This window comes from Emydura macquarii, unplaced genomic scaffold (assembly GCF_026122565.2).
Source record: "Emydura macquarii macquarii isolate MOO-44397 ecotype Brisbane River unplaced genomic scaffold, CSIRO-AGI_Emac_v2 contig_3240, whole genome shotgun sequence".
Taxonomy (NCBI): domain Eukaryota; kingdom Metazoa; phylum Chordata; order Testudines; family Chelidae; genus Emydura; species Emydura macquarii.
Genome location: NW_027133377.1, coordinates 6,943,477 through 6,967,354, shown reverse-complemented (window position 1 = coordinate 6,967,354; position 23,878 = coordinate 6,943,477). Strand labels below are relative to the sequence as shown.

At 39.0% G+C, this 23,878-nt stretch overlaps 1 protein-coding gene across 1 annotated transcript in view; it reads left to right on the top strand.

Annotated features, from left to right (window-relative positions):
• Positions 1 to 23,878, top strand: part of ANO3 (anoctamin 3) — a 169,327-nt gene that overhangs the window by 20,488 nt on the left and 124,961 nt on the right. Inside the window, exons 2-3 of the mRNA XM_067532089.1 lie at positions 18,008 to 18,214; positions 19,768 to 19,839. Coding sequence (XP_067388190.1) covers positions 18,010 to 18,214; positions 19,768 to 19,839 — 277 coding nt within the window. The 5' untranslated portion in view covers positions 18,008 to 18,009. The remainder of the gene's footprint in view (positions 1 to 18,007; positions 18,215 to 19,767; positions 19,840 to 23,878) is intronic.

Sequence of the window (23,878 nt, the reverse complement as noted above, 5' to 3'; positions counted from 1 at the left end):
TATTTCATCATATAATTTTAAAAAACTTGTGTTTCATAAAATTGATTTATGAAAGTGTTTATCTGTGGTACAGGATGGAAATGAAAAATACCCATCACAATGATTTATGATCAACCCTGATAGATTAAGGTACAGACAATAAATATATCATTCCCCTTTCCCTTCTAAATCATACTACTATCCCCATTCATGCCACCCATCCACTGGTTAAATCAGAAACATATTTAATATGGATATATTATGTTGCTCTATTTGTGGTGAACAATCTTTTTAAAAGGTAACCTACAAAGTATGTTTAAAATATTGGTCTTGTGCTACCCTTGTGTACACAGAAGGCCTGTTAGGGTGGAAGGGTTTGTTTGATTTTTCTAAAAAAGATTATTTTCCCTCATCACTTGCTTGGTTTTTTATGTTAGGATTGTTTAGGCTTTCTTGCTTTTACTGAATGACCCCTTGGAGCATATGCATTGTGTAGAAAACCCACACATTTTAAACATTTCAGGCCTTCATTACACATGAAGCAAAACTGGGTATGAGTCCAATTTTCTTTCTATCATTGTAGGTCATCTTTAATATTAGGTTGGCACCTCCATTGTAGCCTTCTCTTTCCAGTTCATTATCATACTGGTAACTTTTTGGGAAATGTTCCTCTTTGGATGAAATTTTCCTTGCTTGATCAGTTGGCAATTTATTTTTGTTTTGTTTCTATACTTTTAGGGTTTTTTAAGTAGGCACAAAATCCTTCACCTATTATAATGAGGAGGGAGTCGGGAAAACATAGGTTTCCTGTTATTTAAAAAAAAAATAAAACAGAAATGTTTATTTGTGCACATACAACAAAATTAGCTGGACTTCAGCATGCTACTTAAGTAAATACACATCTAGCAGTGTGGCATAAGCAACAGCCATTCAAACTTTGATTCAGTTGCAAGAGGTAAATATTCATGCTGATGATTGCATTGCTTCCAGTCCCTTTCACTTGGCATTTAATTGCTGGAGCACCAGAGATTGGTGCAGTGGAAGTAGGGATGAGGCTGCATCAGTTTTTATACATCTGGTTCCTGCAGTGCAGTGTAGCAGAACACATGCTGCTTTACACTTCATGGGCTACTTCAAAAATCTAACGTTTTATTAAGACAAGTTAGATAAGGACAAGTGCAAAGTCCTGCACTTAAGATGGAAGAATCCCATGCACTGTTACAGACTGGGGACCGACTGGCTATGCAGCAGTTCTGCAGATAAGGACCTGGGGGATACAGTGGATAAGAAGCTGGATATGAGTCAGCAGTGTGCCCTTATTGCTAGAAGGCTAACAGCATATTGAGTTGCATTAATAGGAGCATTGCCAGCAGATCAAGGGAAGTGATTATTCCCCTCTATTCGGTACTCTATTTGGAGTACTGTATCCAGTTGGCCCCCCACCACAGAAAGGATGTGGACAAATTGGAGAGAGTCCAGTGGAGGGCAACAAAAATGATTAGGGAAGAGAAGCGTGAGAGGGATTTAATTACAGCCTTTAATTACCTGAAAGGGGTTCCAGGGAGAATGGAGCTAGGTTGTCCTCAATGATAGTAGATGACAGAACTAGGAGCAATGGTGTCAAGTTTCAGTGGGGGAGGTCTAGACTGGACATTAGGAAAAACTTTTTCACTAGGAGGAGCAAGTTAAAGAAGTATGGGTTGGATGAATGGACTATAAAATGGATAGAGAACTGGCTAGAGCATAGGGCTCAACGAGTAGTGATCAATGGCTCCATGTCTAGCTGGCAACTGGTCACAAGCGGAGTTCCCCAGGGGTCGGTCCTGGGGCCGGTTTTGTTCAACATCTTTATTAATGATCTGGAGGATGGGGTAGATTGCACCCTCAGCAAGTTTGCGGACGACACTAAGCTGGGGAGAGTGGTAGATACCCTGGAGGGTAGGGATAGGATACAGAGTGACCTAAACAAACTGGAGGATTGGGCCAAAAGAAATCTAATGAGGTTCAACAAGGACAAGTGCAGAGTCCTCCACTTAGGAAGGAAGAATCCCATGCACAGCTATAGACTGGGGACCGACGAGCTGGGCAGCAGCTCTGCAGAAAAGGACCTGGGGGTAACGGTGGATAAGAAGCTGGATATGAGTCAGCAGTGTGCCCTGGTTGTCAAGAAAGCTAATGGCATATTGGGCTGCATTAGGAGGGGCATTGCCAGCAGGTCACGGGAAGTGATTATTCCCCTCTATTCGGCATTGGTGAGGCCGCATTTAGAATATTGTGTCCAGTTTTGGGCCCCCCACTACAAAAAGGATGTGGACAAGTTAGAGAGAGTGCAGTGGAGGGCAACCAAAATGATTAGGGGGCTGGAGCACAGGACTTATGAGGAGAGGCTGAGGGAACTGGGCTTGTTTAGTCTGCAAAAGAGAAGAGTGAGGGGGATTTGATAGCGGCCTTTAACTACCTGAAAGGGGGTCCCAGGGAGGATGGGGCTAGGCTGTTCTCGGTGGTGGCAGATGACAGAACAAGGAACAACGGTCTCAAGTTGCAGGGTGGGAGGTCTAGGTTGGACATTAGGAAAAGGTTTTTTACTAGGAGGGTGGTGAAGCACTGGAATGGGTTACCTAGGGAGGTGGTGGAATCTCCATCCTTAGAGGTTTTTAAGGTGCAGCTTGACAAAACCCTGGCTGGGATGATTTAGTTGGGGTTGGTCCTGCTTTGAGCAGGGAGTTAGACTAGAAGACCTGAGGTCCCTTCCAACTCTAATCTTCTATGATTTTTCTATGATTCTAAGACAGAAAGGTTACTAAGAAATTATTTCTATGAATATGGCATTCTAGTCACCCAGGGTCATGTTTGTTTTCTTCAGTCCAAAAGAATAATATACCCACCAAATATCTGGCAAAAAGGTTACATCAAAAAGGTTACATTTCCTGTGATTGCCCACAGAGGTACAGAATAACAAACTACAGAATATTAATAATGTTCAATGTATGTAGTCACACAGGATGTGCAACTTGACTTTTCCTATTGCAACAATGGGCACTCATGATCGGCTAGAAAATTGTATACTCCAACCATACAGAGTAGTTTGATGACTATCTTTGCCTTACATTTTCTCCTCCCTCCATGAGGACCACTTGTTTCTGTTTTGTTAATTTAGAAACAAAATACTTGTGGCTGTGAAACATATTTGTGCTTACAAGAAAATGAGCAAAATTGTCAAGGAAAGTCAGTGTCTCCACTCTGTATGCTATGAAATATAAAAAGAGAAATTCTTATTTGTACATTAAAAAGTAATTCAGATTTCATGACAAAAAATGAGAAACTGAACAGCTTATTCAAGCGTTGTTAGATACTGAAAATTCAGCCAGCAAGTGTCTGGGGAAGGTAATTATTTTCATTATTCAAGTCCTTTATTATTTCTATGACATTAAACATTTGTCAGTTGTTATTGTTTCACAGAAATTGCACCACTAATTACAGTAAATTACAACTTAATTTCTTTTTGGTGGGTCTGTAATTGGCAGCAAGAATTCTGACTGTCTACAGTCAACTATTACATTCAGCTATTTTTGTAACGTAATTTCTGCAGTAGTTTTGCAGCAATCCTGTAGGTAAGGCAATCCTTATTGCCAATATCTTTACCATTTCAGAAATATATATATCTTAAATTAAAAATTCATGTAATGGTAATTAAGGTACTTTACAAAGAAAGCCTAGAGACGTTTCTTTGCATAAGGTTCAGAGCAATTGTGCCTATAATTGGTTTTCGATTTTAATCCACTCTCAGCTAAGAGCCATTCATAGCTGTGAAAATGTACAAGCTACCCCTTCCTTTCACTGAAATGGGCTCTAGAAGAATTTTTAAAAAGCTGAAATGTACATGAGATGTATTTCCATCACAATGAGAGTCAGATTTAGAAACAAGGCTTTGCTTTAAGAATAAGTGTAAAATAGAAAATAAGTTCCATCTGTTTTTGTAAAGCATGTAAATGTCCCCCTTACCTTGATTATATGTACCCATGAATGGGTTATTATTAATCAATTATCTTTTTATATATAATTAGCTTGTATCTCAAAGGATTTCCAAAACACAGATCCATGTGTACACAAATCATTTTTCTCATCACTGACACACAACCCCTTCTAGGGTGCAATGTGTTAGCTGTTCAAAGGTGAACTGCAGAACTAGTATAAAATTGAAAATAAATAGTGGCATTGTAAGCATGTTTATTTGCACTGGAAACTTGATTTATAAGAGAGAATGTCAATCAAATTAGGGAAAAGAAACACATTATGTGACTAATCTAAATAGCTCCACATTTGAATATGAAATATCCTCAATGACCTGCCGGTGTTTGAAAAAATTGTGCTGTGTTTGCAGACAATTTGCAGCAGGTCAAGAGGTGAAATTTGTTGAATAAATGTATTGTTTTATTAATTACTTGCTCAGCTCTAGTTTTTATCAAATTAACAGGAAGCAAACTTGAGTTGTTCCTATTAAAGCAACATTTTAAATAAATATTCAAACTGTAAATAAAGAAAAAAGTAACTTTACATAAAACAATTGTCCATGAAACTGCTGAAAAGGTATATTTAAAAAAACCCAAGTTTAGACCCAACTGTGTAGTATCTCATCTTCTCAAATGGGTGCTAAATGGACAGTCCTGGGGATCTGTTCCACGTAGTAGCTGTGTATTTTTAAAAAATCATCACTGAATGATATGTATGTTCACCCTGGCACCTTTTCAATCCAGTGCACATAGAATTACTTGCATAACTTTTGAGCCTTAGGTTATCTATTTTTTATACATTTACACAGCTTGTCTGTTATGCTGTAGTCACCATATGTATTTAATAGTACTCATTTCATAAACAGTATTTGGAATATTGTCACAGGGTCTCTGGCCCCTGGAAATGAAGTAGATCCAGTTCCCCTGTGCCAAGACAAATGCTTTCATTTGGCCAATTAAGATGGCGGGGCAGCACCTGAGACCAATGAAGGATCAGGGAGAAATTCACTGAGGGGGAGTCTCAGTGAGTCAGAGTATAGTGGTTCATTCGGGCCGATGGGAGCTGCCAGAGACCAGGGAGACTGGAGGAGGTATCAGAAGGAAGCAGAGAGTGTTCCCTGCTGGCTCTGAGAGGGATGAAGGAGTGGAGCAGCAGAGCAGCTTACCTGCTGACATATCTGGGGCCAGAGAGCTGGGCATGGCGAATGATGAAAATGCTGGGAAAGTGGGGGATGCTCCCCGGCAAGGATGGTCCCACCAGAGAGGCTGTGAAGGGTTCCCATTGGGAAGAGCGGTGTTCCAGTCCAGTTGGAAGGGCTGAGGTGGTTGTCCTGGTATAAGGATAGGGGAAGACTGATGGAGTCCAGGCGTGGTTGACTGCAGCAGAGTGTGGCATGTGGGAAATCAAGAGGTGAGATATCTTGAGTTTTAGTGACTGCTTGCAATTCCTTCAGTTGGTAAGATAGGATAGGGGATTTATTTTTATTGACATTGCACAGGTCTCTGATAACACTGTCAGACTTCATATACTGCTTTTCTCATCTAGAGGCCAAAACTGAGTAACACAAATTCACATTTATTACTTGGCTTTTAGACATTTCAGGATACTGTTCTCTGTTGGGCATTTGACCTTCTGCTTTGAAGTAAAAAGGCATCTTCCCAAGATGGAGGAAGCATAAGAATTATCATATTTTGCTAAGTACATTTATGTTAAAACATAGCCTAGCAAATATTTCTAGATTGAAGCTGAGAGGCCCAGGAGATCTGGCAACATTAAGGACTCTTACAGCTTCAGTAATCTTTCCTGTACAATTCACTTATTTCATCTCTCTCCCTTTCACTCTGTTCAGAAGAAAGTAATTTCATTTTAGAGAGAGTTAGTTATTATGTCTTCCAAAGCTGAAGATGTATGCAGTGGTGGTATTGCCATGTCGGTCCCAGGATATCAGAGAGCCGAAGATGTCTTTCTGCAGCTCCTCAAATAAGAGGCCAGTGTGGTCCTATAACTACACTAGGGACATCAGGACTCCTGAGTTCTGCTCATTAGTTGGCCACTGACTCAATGTTTCTGTTTACTAATATGCATGTGGACAGAATAATATTTGCCTGCAGTATCTTGAGGACATAGGCTTAATTAATGTTTGAAAAGCGCTTTGAGAACCTTGGAGCCTGAAAAGCAACATAGAAATGAAAAGTATCATCACTATAGGGAAACTGGAGATTCCATTAGAAGTAGGAAAATGCCTTTTGCAGTTTTAGCAAAAGGATTATTCTCGTTACATATTCATTCCTTAATTTTCAGAGAAATATTGTATTGTGTAAGACAAATTCGGCCCACAGTTAAAACTATTTGGGAATCATATTTATTAGCTGAGAATAAAATATACTCCTTTACAAAAATATTTGGATGATGATATGGACAGTACATAAAAGATGTCTAAAATGCTTTTTCAACACCCAGACACAGGGATCCATAGTGTTCATGTTTTACCGGTAGGTTTTCCGGTATAGGCATGTGGAAAAAAGGGAGTGATCCAGAATGAGACTGAAAACAATTTACTTCTGAGCACTATTAGAGTTTAAAATGGAGAAAAGGAAACAAAAGCTCTATGTACAAATAACATAAACATGCAGAAAATCTGAAAAGTGATTTGTAATCTTTTAAGTACTGTGGTTGATTTTACAAGGTATCAATTGACATCTGCACACCTTTGTATCTAGCTACTGTGAGACGGTCCTACTCACCACTTGCACAAGCATAGCCATAATGATCATTATGAAAGTAAACCTGGTATCACTGTTCTGCTTGGTGCACCGAGTCTGCTTTTTCCCTTAACTTACATCTTACCTAATGGGGAAAAAAAGCCCAATTAATAAAGCCTACTCCAATTCCTATTGCAGGTGATAGAAAGATTGTCTTCACTAGGAGCTGGAGCTGTCTTCCAGTTACTTGGTAACTGTACCTTCAGGCTGTAAAACTTTATTTTTTAAATCTTCTTCTCTTTTTTTCCTTGTACGTTCTAGATGTTTTCTAAAATCCAGCTTCCATTCTGTCTTTCCTTTCAGAATTAAGATGTCAAAGGTCTTAGAAAAAAGCAATGTTTGTAACATACATGTTTTAAAATTTCTTCTCTCTGAATGAGATATTAGGTCTATTTAACATCCAAAATGTATTCAAAATCATTTTCTTTATATCAGAGTGAAATCTGTAACATTTATCATTTCAGACATTAATAACTTCAAATATCTGAAGCTAGCCAATGTAACAGTTGGTACAGAGACAAGGTGTAAAAATGCAAACAAAAATAATTACATTCCTAAAATGTATGATTTGTTAGCAAACTATCAAATTCTCGAAGGAGTGAATGGAGCAATACATTCAGAATTTCAGTATAATTGTTATTAGTCATTTCTTAAGGCTCCCAACACAGTTTGGAGCCTCATTGTGCTACTGTACAAACACCTAATATAAGACCATCTCTGTCACAAATAGCTCACAGACTAAGGCCTGGTCTACACTGGCGATGGAGGTCGACGTAACGTCGCTTATGTCGAACTCCTAAAGCATGTTAGTTCCGTTGACTTAAAGCGTGGTAAAAGCCGACCTAATAAAACCACCTCCGCAAGTGGCGTAGGACATAATTCAAATTTCATGGGTTGACTTTGCATCGGTGTAGACAGAGCACATAATTCAATGTTAATGGCCTCCGGGAGCTATCCCATAATGACCCATTGTGACGGCTCTGGACATTTGCTCTCTGCTGTTACGTAGCCATGCAAACAGGAAATAGCTCCTCCCCTCAAGCCCTGGGAAAATTTGAATTTTCATTTCCTGTGTAGCCAGCGTGGAGAGCTTTGTAGCTGAATTCGTCATGGCGACTGCAAGGCCCAAACACGCTCCAGCATGGAGTCACCCAGAGGTCTTGGATCTCATCGGTCTGTGGGATGAGGTGAGGGGTCCATTATGGCTCAGTTTAGAGCCAGCAAAAGAAATTTGGACATATATGGGACGATATCCCAGGACATGTTGGAGAAGGGGCACAACAGGGACGCACAGCAGTGCCGTGTGAAGATCAAAGAGCTACGGCAGGCATATCAGAAAGCCAGGGAAGCTAACAGCCATTCTGGCTCCTCACCCAAAACATGCCGCTTCTACGAGGAGCTGCATGCAATTCTCAGCGGCAATCCCACCACAGTGCCACCACGCAGCATCGATACCTCCACTGAATCCCAGTCCAGGGAGAATGACAAGGACTCTGAGGATGAGGAGAGCAGGGTGCAGGAGAGTGGGGTGTCCATTCTTGCAGACAGCCATGACCTATTTCTGACCCCAGAGCAGTCCAGCAACTCACAGGACAGCAATAACAATTGGGATCACGGAAGGCACATCTGGTGAGTGGTTTTTTTCTTCTTCGCGGTTATGTCCTTGATAAGGTCTAAAATGGCCTTTTTAATCAGGGGGAACAGGATTTCTGGGTGTTAACGGACTTGACTGGAGGGTTACTCCTGGAACAGATTATTTATGTGCAGAGGTATGCTCAAAGAATCATCCGTCAATATCTCCAGGAAACTCTCATGCAGGTAATCTGTTACTCTTTGCACAAGGTTTCTGGGGGAGGGGCAACCTTGTTTCTTCCGCCATGGTAGGATACTTTTCTGCACCACGCTACAATCAAATGAGCCGGAATCATGGCAGAACACAGCATAGCAGCATAAGGGCCAGGCCTGTACCCCACTGTGTGTAGCAAATCTTCCGTTTCCTCCTGAGTTACCCTCAGGCTGATATCACTCATGGTCACCTAAGGAAGACAGCACATGTTTAAAGTACCCAAGCTATACAATCGATACCTTAGACTCCTCTAGTCCCCTTTCTGTGGGCATACTGAGTCATTTCAATAATTGTCCAAAAGTATACGATGATACAATTAACCCGCAGTGTCCTTTGATCATCTCTGCCCACCTCCTCCCAAACTGTTCCTCTGAATATAACCAAGGCGCCCGGTCACCCCTCACACACATTAATTTTGGACTGTGGTTTTTATTGATAATTAAGCCTTTCTATAAACGATTAAAGGGCCCCTGGCTTACCATCTCTAATGGCAGAGCAACTTGACCCTTGTGAGACGTTCAGAATGGAATGCGGGTCTAGCTTATCCTTGTGCACACGAACGGAAGTATTCGGCCTCGGGTCCCCCCACCCTCCCCCCCCCCCCCCCGCCAGAACTGCTGCAGAAAGACTTTCCCAGATCAGAAAGAGGGGGAAAAAATCGCAGGACGACATGTTTGGCGAGTTTATGAAGCCTCAGAGACCGAGCTCCAAGCATGGAGGATGTCCTTGTCTCAGAAATTGGACATGGAGCATAGAAGATCTGCACAGGAGTAGGAGCACAGTACGCAGCAGGAAATGCTGCAAATAATGTGGGATCAGGCAGACATGCTCAGGCGTCTTGTGGAGATACAGGAAGAACGGCGGCAGGACAGAGTCCCTCTGCAGCCCCTCCAGAACACTCCTCCGCCTATTGCTTTGCTGCCCTCCTCCACCCACAAGCAGCCTAGGAGGAGACTGGGCAGGCTGCAGTATGTGGCGCACTCCACCCCGGTGGAGGCAAGCAGAAAGATGCGGCAGCCCCATTGAGAACTGAACTACAAGCAACCACACTTGCTTAGTATCACTTTAAACTGTGAATTAACCCCCTCCCCTACCCATCAGAATGTTCATAAATAAAAATTTGCAAGGTTTCAATACATGTCTTTATTAATTCATACCTTTGTTGGGGAGGGATTTTGGAGGGTTCTGATATCGATGGTAGGGGGGATGGAAAAGAAAGGCACAAAACATGCAGAAAACATTACTGCGGGTCATTGCAGAACCCGTTTTTCAATGCTTCCTGAAGGCGAAGCGCTCCGCAATTGGCTCTGAGAGTATTGCTACCATTTACCGACTCCAATTTGTTTCCCAACTGACTGGTAATAGTTGGGGGTTGCCAGCTTCCACAGAGCGATGGCCACTTGCTTCTCCACTGTCAGAGCTTGTCTCAAGTGAGTATTCATGTGCTTCAGGGCCGGGGACAGCTCTGCGCAAAGTTTAAGGAAAGTGGCGTTTCGCATACGAAAGTTCTGCAGCCACTGGTCATCATCCCACAGCTTTATAACGATGCGGTCCCACCAGTCTGTGCTTGTTTCCTGGGAACAGAACCAGTGCTCCACTGACTGCAGATGATGCATAACAGCCTGCAGCAATCGGGAGTTGTTCCGTTCTGTGGCTTGTAGCAGGGCAGGTTCGGTGACATCGCTGTTGTCTGTGCTTCGGGTTCTCTCTCGCCTTTGAAAATAATCCAGGATAAGCTGCGATGTATTTGTGATGCTAACAATAATAGTGCAGAGTTGAGCGGGTTCCATGTCTCTGCAGCAATGACAAACGCGCGGCATATACAAACGGCGCAAAAACTGGTTTCTTGTTTGTTTGGGGCAAGAAGGGGGGAGGAAGGCGCATGGCATCATGGGGCGATGAAAATCTTCCCAGTAGCCTCCACGGCTAGTTGCACTGTGGGATAGCCACACACATCCAATAGTTAACCTAGATTTTAGTGGTACTCTGTACAAGTTTTGGAAATAACTGTGATATTTCGATATTAATTATATGGCTTTAGTGAGACAGTTAATCATGACTGCAGTAGATAAACTGTTGAGAAAACTACATTAAAATAATAAACATGGTATTGGTTCTGTACAATACAATAGTTTTACTGATAGGTAGGTTGGCATTGGCCAGCATTAAGAAGCACAGGTGTCAAAATGTTTTGACACCTTTTTGAATGCAAAGCATAGTCAAAGTAGTCATACACTGATAGAGTTAAAAGTCCTACTTTCTATTCCCCTGTTTATACATGTCAGGATCACAATAATCCTTGTTGCCACAGCACATGGGATCTCATGTTGAGTCGCTTATCCATTATAAACTCTAAGTCCTTTTTGGAGTCACTATTTTCCAGGATACAACCCGCTTTCCATACGTGTGACCTATGTTCCTTTTTCCTAGATATATAACTTTGCACTTGGTTGTATTAAAACACATTTTGTTGAATGGGTCCAGTTTACTAAGCAATCTAGATCACTGTGTGACTGCCCTGTCCTCATTGTTTACTACTTCTCCATGCTTTGTCATCTGCAAATTTTGTCAGCGGTGATTTTACATTTACTTCCAGACCGTTGATAAAAATACTGAATAGCATCAGGCCTAGTACCAGTCCCTGCAGAATCTCTCTAGAAATAACCCCACTCAGTAATGATTCCTCATTGAAAATTAGTTTTTGAGATCTGCCAGTAAGTCAGTTTTTAATTCATTTAAGGTATGCTTTATTCATATTGTATAGAGCTAATTTTTAAATCAGAATGTCATGTGGTACTAAGACAAATGCATTAGAAAAGTCTATATTACATCTACACATTTACTTTACCAAAGAAAATTGTAATCTCTTCAAAGAATTAAATCAGGTTTATTTGACAAAATCTATTTTCCATAAAATCAGGTTGACTCTTATTAATTATTTTCCTATCCTTTAATCTTCATCAATTGAATCCTCTATTAGCTTTTTCCATAATTTTGCCCTGGATTTTGCTGCAAGTCTGTGAAGAATGATTGTCTTTTACATGTTTGAAATTGTTTGAGGAACTGTTTTAGGAATTCCACTTACACAATGGCCTATTGGCAAAACTGAATTGCTTATTAGTGACTAGTCACATAAGTCGCATCATATTATTTTTCTTCCTTGACTGGATGAGCTTAACTCTTCTAGTGTGACAGCTTGCAGAAAGTGATTTTTAATTTTCTTTGGTGAATATTTTAGAATGTGAGATTAACCTTCACTTTGTGGCCCTGATTCTTTTCTCACTCATATCGATATAAATTGAGAGCAACTACACTTATGCAATCCCATTGACTTCAGTGGAAAATGAGTGGAAAATAAAGCTCAGTCACACTATATTCATGAAAAGCAATATACCAAAAAGGAGTGCAAAAACCGCCTAAGTGAATCTATTTAAAAATTTGAATATTTGCAGATTCTTTCATCAAGATTTTCCCAGCTCTAGTGATTACTCACAGCTATTGATTACCAATGAGAATCAAATCCATGCTCTTCCATTTGATTCTCTGCACAGTTCAGCTAGTAAAATTAGCTGATACGAGTTCAGCTAGTAAAATGAGCTGATACTGTACACACCAGCAGAAGTGCTCAGTACACAGAGATATAAGCATACATATTACATATATAGTAGTCTGATTATAGACCAGCGATATAGTGTGTATTTAGATATGTGTGCACACACCCTGATCTTTTATAATGTCAATGGAATGAATCCTAAAATGCTTTACCAACTGATATCTTGAATGCATTTTAATTCTCAAGTGCATTTAAATAGAGGAATTAGAGTAGTGAATTTATGTCTTGGAATATTCATAGGGAATAAACTAACTCTCCAGGGGATTAGCAATCTGTTGTCTCATAGAAGTACAGCTGCAAAGGATAAGTATGTCTGTCTTAATGTGGTTGTTAAAGACAGGTGCTTAAGAATAGCAGACTCTAGTGTTTAGCTCTTTTCTAGTTTTAGTAAATGCTTCCTGTGAAATGAGATTTCTTAATCTGGGTTTCAGAAGATGCTGTGTTCGAACCTTTTGCTTAATGGTTAATTTAAAATTGCTCTTTGAGCACCAAATGGTTGTTCATTAACAATTTGCTAATGATTTTGTGATAATGTTGGATTATAACTATTTAATCTATTCAAGACTGTTTTTCTTTTATCTTGTTTATGTGTAACACTCACATAATCTTAATTATTTACAGAAAAATCTATTATTAAACTTAATGCACAACTTTCATACTTCAAATTACCACTTAATGAAGGCAATAGTTGATTTCATTATTCAGTTTTGAATTAGGTTGGTTGCATTATTTCTGCTTCCCTCCTATATGCAAACTCCCTCCTGCTCCTTAAAAACATACACAGTGGTCCCGTTTCTAATTCTGGGGTAGCTGAGTTGCAAAGTAGCCAAAGTGCAAAATGTTCTTCCATCCACCACTATCCCTAATGCAGTCACACAGCATGCATGAAAACCAATATTCCAACCTTATTCTATTGTGTCAATTATAGAATTTGGTTTATATACTATAAACGTTTGTCACCTTCACAAATGGGATCTGTCCATTATGTATATCTTCAGTGCACTGATACCATGATACTAAAAGTAATTGTAGTTTTATTAGGCTGTTAATAATCCTGGCTTCCCATGATATGTTAATTACTGCTCTCAGAAAGCCGCCTCTGAAATTTCACACCTATGTCCTGCTCCTTGACCAGTATGGCTACACTGAAGCTGGGAGGTGAGATTCCCAGGGTGGGTAGATAGACTCACACTAGCTCAGTTTCAGTTAGCCTGCTAAAAATATTAAGGTGGACCTTGCGGTACTGGTGATAACTCGGGCCAGCCACCTAAGCTCAGATCCAAGGGGTCGGGCAAGCTAGGACTTGGGTGGCTAGCCTGAGCCCCCTCCAGAGCCCCACTTGAGCTGAATTAGCATGAATCTGCTACCGACGCTGGTAATCGCACCTCCCAGCAGCTGTGTAGACATAGACTGAGAGTCAAACTGGGGTATTTCCTCCTTATGCAACCAAGATCCTTCATTCAGTTACATTTGTCTTTGGATTATGTTCCTAGTGACACCTGTGCAACCCTGGTTATATTTGTGCACCAAAATATATTTGTGATCAGTCCAGTAATTAGAAAACAATTCTGTTGACTCCCCTACAATTGGCCAGTGTAACTAGAAAAGCCCTTCTCACTGGATTTTTGATTCTTCTGGCCCTGGCCAAAACTGAAATATTTAGACTCTCAAAAAAAAAATGTTTTGAGTTTGATTCTAAAATGTGAGAAGAGTTCAAGCTGTTCATCACTGGAGTTGATTCACCTACCCTATTTTTTATATATATTGTAGATGAGCATTAGGCATTTCTGTAGCATAATAAACTTTCATTTTCCTGTAACACATCCTGTGCATCTTCTTAACTTCTTACCTAGCACCTGAAAACTGTGTGTTTATATAAATGGGAATCTTCAACATATTTTCATATATGTTGTTGTGTAATCCCATAGGGTTTGATTTATTATAGTGCTTTAAAGCTTTCTCACTCAGGGCTCACCTTACTGCCTGGCCTATTTACATTTATTCTACAAGTTTTTTAATCTATGTTTTAAATAACACCCTCCCCCCCTCCCCCCCCCCCCCCCCCACACACACACACTATAATTTTATGATTTTCACAAAGATAGACAGGGCCACACAGATTTTGGGGAGGCTGGGGAAAAATCTGAAACTGAGGCCAAGTGGAGGTCTTGGAAGGAATCCCAGCAATATGTTCAGACTGAAAGAGACAGATAACAGATTTAACCCCATCTAAACTTGTTTAAGGCTCTGCTTTCTTTCATCCATGGTGTTTGCTCTTTTATAGGTTTAATAATGTGGTTCCTAAGAGCACACCACAGGCTAATGCATCCTTTGAAATGTTTAAATGTTTTCAGAGACCAGCTTGTTGACTAATATATGTTGTCTAGCATCTATATAATGCTGATAATACTACCCACAATATATATTCCAAGCATTTAAGTATACATATTAATAAGCATTAATTTAGCAGTTATATAGCTCAAATAGCCTGGTACTTTTATTATAATTCTGTTCACTTATGCTTAGTATCCCATAATGCCTTGCATTAATTGAAGTAAATTTTGGATTAAGTAGATAGGAAAACTGTCCATGTGAAGATAGACATGTAATTGTTTCCTCATAGCAACTGAAATGAAGTTACCCTCACAAACCTATTGATCCCAGTATAGGCCTAGGAGGTGACTTCACGCCCCTTAATACCTGGAATGCATGGGTTCAGAACAAAAAGATAAAGGGGTACACCATGATACCATAAACAAGGTAAAAAGCTGATTAATTAACTACAGTTTCAGGTGACACATATAGTACCTTTTACTGGTTAAAAAAAAAAAAAAAAGGGGGGGGGGGTATAAAAAAAACTTTAGGGATGTAACTTTGGGGAGCACATCTTCTGCGTAAGGTGAATGTAACATAGATGCATGGGACTTTCTCTTATGGAGACTATGTTGTATAGAAACTTGTTCTTATTATAATAATAATTATATTAATAAACCTGACTGACACTGGTTATTTGGTCTCTTGAGTATATTTCATAATGAACCAGGTGTGGTCAAGCAAGAAATTATACAATTTATCAACAAGCTGGAATACAACCCTAAATACTTTAAAGTATCCAATATAAAAATCAAATTCTGCCATGTCAGAAGACTCCTGCATCAAATTCATTTTTAGTGTTTTTTGGCATGAATTTGGCATCTTTTACCTAGCTAAAGCATTTTGGCACATCTGGGCACATAAGCAAGAGAGTGAATTTCATGTATTTGGGTTTTATAAGGTCTGTATGGGCTTGGGTTTCTGTATTCACTCTTCTGCCATGAAGTATGACAAATATCCCAGACCTGGTTGAAAATTATAAAAATGTTGGATTTAAGTCTTATTAAAATGCTAATGAATTTTAATCTCATTGATTGAGAATGCTCCATTAGTTCCTATAGCTCATTTAAAATGTACAGACATGTTTTACACTTTCTGAAATATTTAGAGAGTTTTACAATATCTGGGATATATGATGAGTGAAGATTACCATTATTAAAATGGAGCCTTGATTGAGTTTATTGAACTATGGTAACTGCATGTGGTATCTGTTTACAAGCATATATGCATTTCCAGCTTTATGCTGAAAAACTCAAGCCTTTAGAATGGCTTTGAAATGTCAGTCATCTGAGGACATGGGACACTGAGCAAAACATTTTTATGGGGGAGGGGGAAATAAGATGAGTAGTGGTAAAATTACACTCTAAAAAGGAAAGGTCTATATCTTCTGTGGGTAAATAATTAATATTTTATCATTCTCTTCTCAGAACAGAGTGCACTAGTCATAGCACCAAAGTATGCTTTGAAAAGGGAATTACTGTTAACTGGGGTGGCATAAGGCCATCTGATTTACGTTTAGAATCTTATACTACATTTTAACAAAAGTGCTCTGCAGTTGATTCATTGTCAGAGCTATTAAATCACTCAACACTCTCATACTGTGATATTTCAGTAAAGAAAAAAAAACATAGCAAGCAAGCTTTGCAGGGAAGAATTTGGATCAGTAGGAAAGATCAGTTTTCTTGCTGTGTTTTCAAAAGCTGATTTAATGTTTCCTAATTACGATCTGTGAGAGCAAGTTGAAAATATTATCTAGTATGTTTTCATAAGGAGAACTTCCTGATAAATAAGAGATTACAATGAAGTGGTTGGGGCCCTTAGGAGTTAATGGCACACAAATAAATAACAGAGTAGGGCTTTACTGAATATGCTTCGCACTTCTGAAGAGAAGCAAAAAGCCTGACTGCTAAAGAGTTAAGCTAAAAGACACAGAGATCTAAAGCATAAATAGTAAGTGTTGAAGGACAACGTTTGATTTTTAGAATGTCTAAATACCTCAGTGATGAAAGTTATATAAACAGACAGAAAACACTACTCTAAGTTGTTGAACACATTGTGAAACAATTTTCACATCAGTGTATAAGGACTAAAGAAATGGACACTGAGTAAGGCAATATGTTTGTTAATTGGATTCTGATTACATGTTCTTGGGAGAACTATTTGTCAATCCAATCCACCCCACTCAAGTAAATATGCTTTAATAATTCATGTCTAGTGTAAAGCATATAAGACTAGAAAAAAGCAAACAAGAAAAGAAAAATATTGTCACTGAAAAGTCTGTGTGAATTCTTGCATTATTTTATTGTTGTTATCCTGTCCCAATTCACCTTTCTCTAACAGTTTGTTGCTCCTGTCCTCATTCATTATGTCACATCTTAATTCTAGATGGTAAATTCTTGTGGCCATGGACCACATCTAAACTTTGCTCTGTGAGGTGCTTAGCACACCTTTGTGCTTAGCATAAATAGTAGCTCCATGACTTCCCAGTATCTCCCTGCATGTTGATGGTGGTGAAATATCTGCTGATCTTCCTAGGTAGTTAGGGGAACAACATACAACAGGTGAATGAGTGTGTATGTGGGGGAGGGGGGAATTTTGTCAAAAAGTTAGTGATTTGTTTTCATTAGCTTGCTGTGACTCGTCTGTCATTTTCCATGACAAATGCAATGCCCTAATCAGGAAGTTTCTGTTTTGTGAGGTTTACGTCTATATATTGTTTCTGTTCATATCTTGCACTCTGACTTTCTGGTCTAGCAATGTGTTCCAAAGACAATAAAATAGTGCAGTTGTGGCTCAGTAAGGTTAACTTTCCAGTTTTGAAAGCTAGTAGTTGCCTTCAAAACTGAAAGACCCCCTCTTTTGGATGAGAAGGCCTTCAGATATAGAAATAAAGTGGCAACCTTTCATCCCTCCTGCAGTCATGGAAAATTTGTACCTTGAATTGCAAAGGCAAGATAGAGAACTTCCACCTCTCGGTTAATTTTCATTTTTAGTCAGGTCCTTAGAGGAACAAGTACCCAGTTTTGAACTACATTTCACCTGCAAGTGCCAAAATGTGGGTACGACTTTTGCAGGTTCAACTGCACCTATGGAAAGGAAATTGCCCTGCTGAAAGTATAGCCTTTAATCTCTGCACCTTCATTTACTCGCTTATCATGAGGGTACAAAAATACTTCCAACTTGAGTGCTTCGCAGGGGTGTTCTGAGGTTCAGTTAACACTTGGAAAGCACTTCGATATTTATGGATGCAATGGTCTATTTAGTATTAGTGCAAAATATTATTATTGAAAAATTATTTATTTGGTAGATAAAAAAATTATTGAATCTTCCTCATTAACCCAAAATGGCTACCTTTCTCTTTCTTTTAAAACACATAATACTCTATATAAAAATACATAATTCTGTATATTTTGGATGTTTCAGGTATGAACACAAGCAAGAGTGAGACAGTGAAAGAGCCTCCATTGAAGCCGTCTAGAAGATCCATGCCATGCTTAGCACAGAGCCAAACACATCCTCACAGTCTGAGCAAACATTCTTCATTTCTTCAGCCAAATCGGGTCCAACCACATCCTCGGCCTCTAAGTGCAGGGACTTCAACAGCTACAGTCAATGTAGTGTCAGAACGAGGTGAGTAATTGCCCTATGTTAACACCATCTTCCTTCAAATATGTTTTCCTAAATTCTGGTTTGCTTGGGTTTGTAATGCTTATTTTTGGGAAAATTGTGAAATCATAATAAATTACAGAAACTTGATCTTGAAAAGTTTCCATAGTAGTATTACTAGAGAGGCTTACAGGATTTGATAAGTAAAAAATAAAATCCTACTTACAGACTACACAATACTTAGATGAATCACTGTAGTATCTGTGTGCGGCTGTATAACTTTTTTTAATGTTTAAAGAATGCCTGGTAATTATTTCATTAAGGGGATCATAGAGAAATGGAGGTAGCTGATCTTTGATCTCAAGTTATGGTTTTTAGAATACATACTGAAAATATTGTATGAAAACCTGGCCTCACTGAATATATATATCTATACCTGTACCTTGAAATGAATGCATGATGCACCCAATTAGGAATGTCATGACCTTTGACAACGGCAAACCTGTAAATAGGGAGGATAATGGATATCTTAGGCCTTCTACCCAAAACTGGCCCCCCACAGAGAAAGAGAGCCCCCCAAAAGAGCCCCATTGAAATAAATGAGCCTCCATAAATGCATAAGGGTCAACAGTCACAAAGCATGATTGGGACTGTGGCTTTTATGTATTGGTTTTTGGCACCATTTCCAGAACCAAGTTTAGAAGCTGCTAATTGCTAGTTATTTAAGAGCACAATGGAAGAGGTATGTATTTATTCACAGACTGATGCAGATTTTATTAGCTCATGGAATGTGCACTGCCCCCCGCCCCCCACCGCCGCTGTGAAACCGTGCCGCCACCGAATTCTCCCCCGCCGCCAGGGCCACCATCAGGCCCTTGACATAAAAAAGGTTCCCCACCCCTGCACTACAGGATGGCCCGAGGAATGAGAACAGCAGGAAGTGGATAGGCTCATGCAGGAGTCCTGGGATCAGAGCAAGGACCTGGATGGCACTGACATGTGAGAGATGAGGGGAAGCCTTTGCTGGGAACGGTAGCTCATGTAGGGCAGAGGAACTAGCTATTTTGGTATTTTGCTTATGTTTTTGTTTAACCAATAAACTCAGGCCTGAGGCAAGGGCCTGAAACAGACTCTGATATGGAACGAGTCCTCCCTGGGCTGGTGAGAGAGCCCAGCGGTTTACAGGCAGTAAGTGCCATGCCAATGTGAAATTCCACAGAGTTACCAATAGAACTATAATTATAACAATTATTCATTGGATAATTTACAGCAGTGGAAGAATATTGCAAAATGGAACAGATAAAGAATTTGCCCAACTTTTGTTACCAAACTCTTTGAGCCATTCTCCTCCAAATGTGATAATAGCTGAACATGAATTTACGCTTCAAGCAGGAAGGGAATTACAGGCACTGCTTGTACCATGATGCTCTGTTACCACTAGCAGAAAATACTCTACGAAGTTAATCAATACATTTAATACCTTACTTTGGCCGTTCTGACTGTATAGCTGCCAGAAATGGTCTCTGTTACTTACAACACAAAAAGATTACATTGATGGAATCTTACATTTATTTCAGCTAAAGTGATGGAAAACCTGGAAAACAATTTAGTCAAGTTGTCTAATACAGAATACAGTGATCCATTTTTAGGTGAGTTTATCTTTGTTATCTCAAGTGGCAGTTATTTTCCGAAATTATTTTTCTTGTTTACCTCTCAGTTTTGAAATCTCCATTCTTGAAGCTGATCTTCTAATTTTTGTGTGAAAAGTCAGACCTTGATAACTTAAAATGATGACACATGAGGATTATTTTCAAAATGTTGTATAGGCATTTTTGTTCATTAAAAATTCATGTATGCATGTTGACATTTCCTTTCGTTCACTCTAAAAGAGTATATTAATTATAATAAAAGAGGGTTTGAAGTTGGAAATAGATACCAAACTTGCAAAAATAATATCTGCAAAATAGCAGATGACATTTCTGCAAGGAAACACAGACACACGATATATGAACGTACATTTTTAATTTGTTTCATGAAAACTTTGAAAGATTTTCAGTAAGAAGGCAGCAAGAGGAGATAGTTGCTGAAGGAAGAGAATTGATTATATGGTTTCATGTACATCCTAAAATAATTAATAGAAATTCCATAAAGCTTTCTGGTCCTACCTTCCCTCCTCTCTTCTGATATTTTTAAATAAGCATAGAAAGAGACAGTGTGTCTATTAATTTTCTTTTGCCAAAATGGAAAGCACTTTTATGGAGTTTCTAGAGAGTAAGCAATAGAATTTAAGGTATAAATGTGTAGATTTTAGAATTTCCTGCACTCTTACCAGATAGTTTTCTTGTTCATGAACTTTTTTCTATTACTATAGTTTATAATATGATCTTTCAGAAGTTTACAATTTAAATTAGTTTTCTTGCTAGTATTTGTTTCTTGTTCACATGCAATGATATGATGATCTAGGGTGGCTCATGAATGCTATAGCTGTGGACTGGTGTTTTTTTTCCAGAAAAGAATGACATTTATAGTCTAGAAAAAAAGACATAAAAGTTATTGCAGTTTTGCAAATATATACTATGCATATTTGTCCTAGTAATGATGTGATTTTAATCTTTTTTTGAAGATCAAGGAATATGAGGGAGAAATCACTCCTAGACACGTTACCAAAAGTAGGCATCTTATGTGCTCCTATAAAATGAGTGGACATGCATACACACGCACGCACACAGATAGTAACTGTGTAAAATATATATTGATATACACAATACAGGCAGTTTTACAACAAATATCTGAACAGCATACACATGCAATTATCTATGTGAGCACAAACACATGTTTTTTGTGGATGTAGCTTACACAGCTCTTACAAAAACTTCTGTTGCTCACACTCAATATAATGACTATATAAAAATAACAGCTTCATACTCCCGTAACAGTTCAGCCTTCATGCACACTCCTGTTGTTGTTGTTTTAAATTAGAGGCATTTCTCTAGTTCCCATCACCCAAATATTTCAGTATTGATTTCTCTCATTGTCCTAAAGATAGAACTCAGGAAGTTAGGTGGGTCCTTCTGATTGAAAGGGGCAAGTGGAAATCAGAGTAGGAGTGTTGGCTCATTGCCTCCTGGCAGTATAGCAACTACACCAATCTAAATTGCTATCCCTAAATGTTCCAAAACCATGACTCGAGCTGAAAAATTATGAGATTGGCTTAAAATTCATGTTTGATTTTGTTTTAATAGTATGCCAATGGGCTCTGCTGAGATCCTGAGACTTGGCTTCTTGATTTGGTTAAAAAAAAACCCATGGTGGCATTTCCCTAATTACCACCCACTTTATGGTATCAAAATAAAATGTCACCTATGGTAAACTGTGCAGATCCATTACCTTCTCTGGCCTTTTATAGACGAAGGATGAAATAGTTAGCACTCTTGACATTTGTTGTCATCACTGGGCATCTGAGATTAAACCTCTTTGAGATGCACAAGGCAGCCAACATCCACTGGGGACCTACTCTGTCTTTTCCTACTCGGTAACTTCTGGATGGCTGCATTCACCTCTTAGTAACCAGCTCCTCTTCAGCTTCTCCAGAAACCGATTCTTACAGCTTTTCCAGGCATAATTTAAGTGCTTTTTATATATTGGTTTAAATTTACTGAAATATGCTATGCCAATAAGCACCTTTATACCAGTATACCTGCATCCACCCTATGGGACTGCATGGATTTAAAGATATCTGTTTCTAAATAGATACAGTTTAATTAGTACAAAAACTGCGTGCAGACCAGTCCTTCATTGAAAGAATTAAGGGGCCTGGTTGCTGTGGATTAAGTTACTGTTGTGATATTGCCCAGTATCAGAGGTGAGATGCTGCCTGCTCAGCACATGTAGTCAGCAGACCTACCCACACACTCTGGGCTGAAATGTGCTTTCAGTTACAGTGGAGTATATCCAGTCTTATTCCACGGAATTGCTTTGAATTCACAGCCATGTAACTGAGAGTAGAATGTATTTCTTTTTTTTAAAGCAAGAAGAAAGTGTTATAAATGGAAAATAGAATCCAAACATAAACACTGAAAATGAAAATAGAATCCAAAAATAAACACTGAAAATCATTTTAAAATAGAAATCAGACTTTCAGATTTGTTTAACAAAGGACACGAGAAATCCAAAGTGTGACTAAAAATAAAAATCAAAGTAATCAGTTTAATAAGCTTTAAAATGCAATTTTCTTACTGATATTTTTTTAAGTATCATATTATCATGAAGTATGTAAGATTACAGACTCCATTTTTCCTTTTCATTCTGAAAAACAGTGAGCAGAAGGATCTTGCTTTTAAATTGTTGATCTCTAAACAAGTGACAAAGCACTGTTAAATGCTTTAGTAGTGCTAGTACATTTTGATGAAGCTTGCATAATTCATTTGATTAATTGGTTTCATTTTCTCAGTGAACCTCTTACAGCTGCCCTAGGAGAACACTAAAGATAGCACTGAATTAAGTGAGTGGGGTAAATTTTTAATTAGGCAGCGTTATAACTGCCTTTTTTTTTTTTAAAGATGTATCATTTTATTTGGTGGCTTCCTTAGTTTCAGTGGTGGCTATGAACAAATGAAGACATGAGAAAATAATTAAAGTTCTGACCCAAGGCCATGTGAAGTCAATAGAAAGACTCATTGATTTCACTGGGCTTTGACTAAGGCCCTAAATTTGTTGCAGGGATAGGGAACCCTCTAGCTGGGAGTACTGAACCAGGTGCTCCTACACTGACGACAGGATCATGCAGTACCTCATCCTTAGGTCTCTGGTCAGCTATTTTCCCTAGGTCCTCACAGGCAGCATATAGAGTCTGAGGATCCTTGTGTAAGTGGTGGAGACAGGAACTCCCAGGGGATAAGCTTAGAGATCTGACCAATCTCTCCATTCCTTGTTAGAGCTGCTAGTCTGACCATCAAACTTTAGCACTGCTTCTCCTCATCCTGCTACTCATGCATGCTATTGGTGAAAAGTTCCTGGCTTTTGATTACTCAGTGTTTTCTTTGGGGCCTATTCTAGCCTTCAGTGATCTTTCTGAAGAGGGCAGCTCACAACTAAGAGCCAGTACACCAGCTAGCATGTGTGAGAAATGTTACATTTTGCGAACTGTGGCCACAAACACATAGAAAACTGATCAATGGTGAGGATTAAATGTGAGATCACGAGTGCTCTAAACCCTACCATCTTCCACTAGAGTGCAACTCATCTGGCTGTGAACAGATAGTACTTCTGATGCCTGATGCTAAAGGATATGTTATCATATGTGCATTAAACCAGCCTTTTATACATACGTGTGCACAGAATTTTGTGCATAGTTATTATGCACAGTCTAAAAGGAATGGTAAAAAGTGAGTAAAGAAAGAATTCTCATTCCTTTAGTATTCATTTTCCACATACTGTAAGAATAAGTAAATATTTTTTTAAAATGCTTGCACAATAAACAAAAAGAAAACACTGATGTCAGTCCGGTATTCCTGCAATAAACATTCTGGAATAGATTTCAAAGTCATGTTAATGGGGCTCAGGCACTCAGCACCCACTGACTTACAATGGGAACTGGAGCACTTAACGACAATTTGTGTCTTTGGAAATCAAGCCCAGTCTGGGAGAAAAGTATATGTTTAGTATTGCATTTTAGTTGCCTTCTGCCAT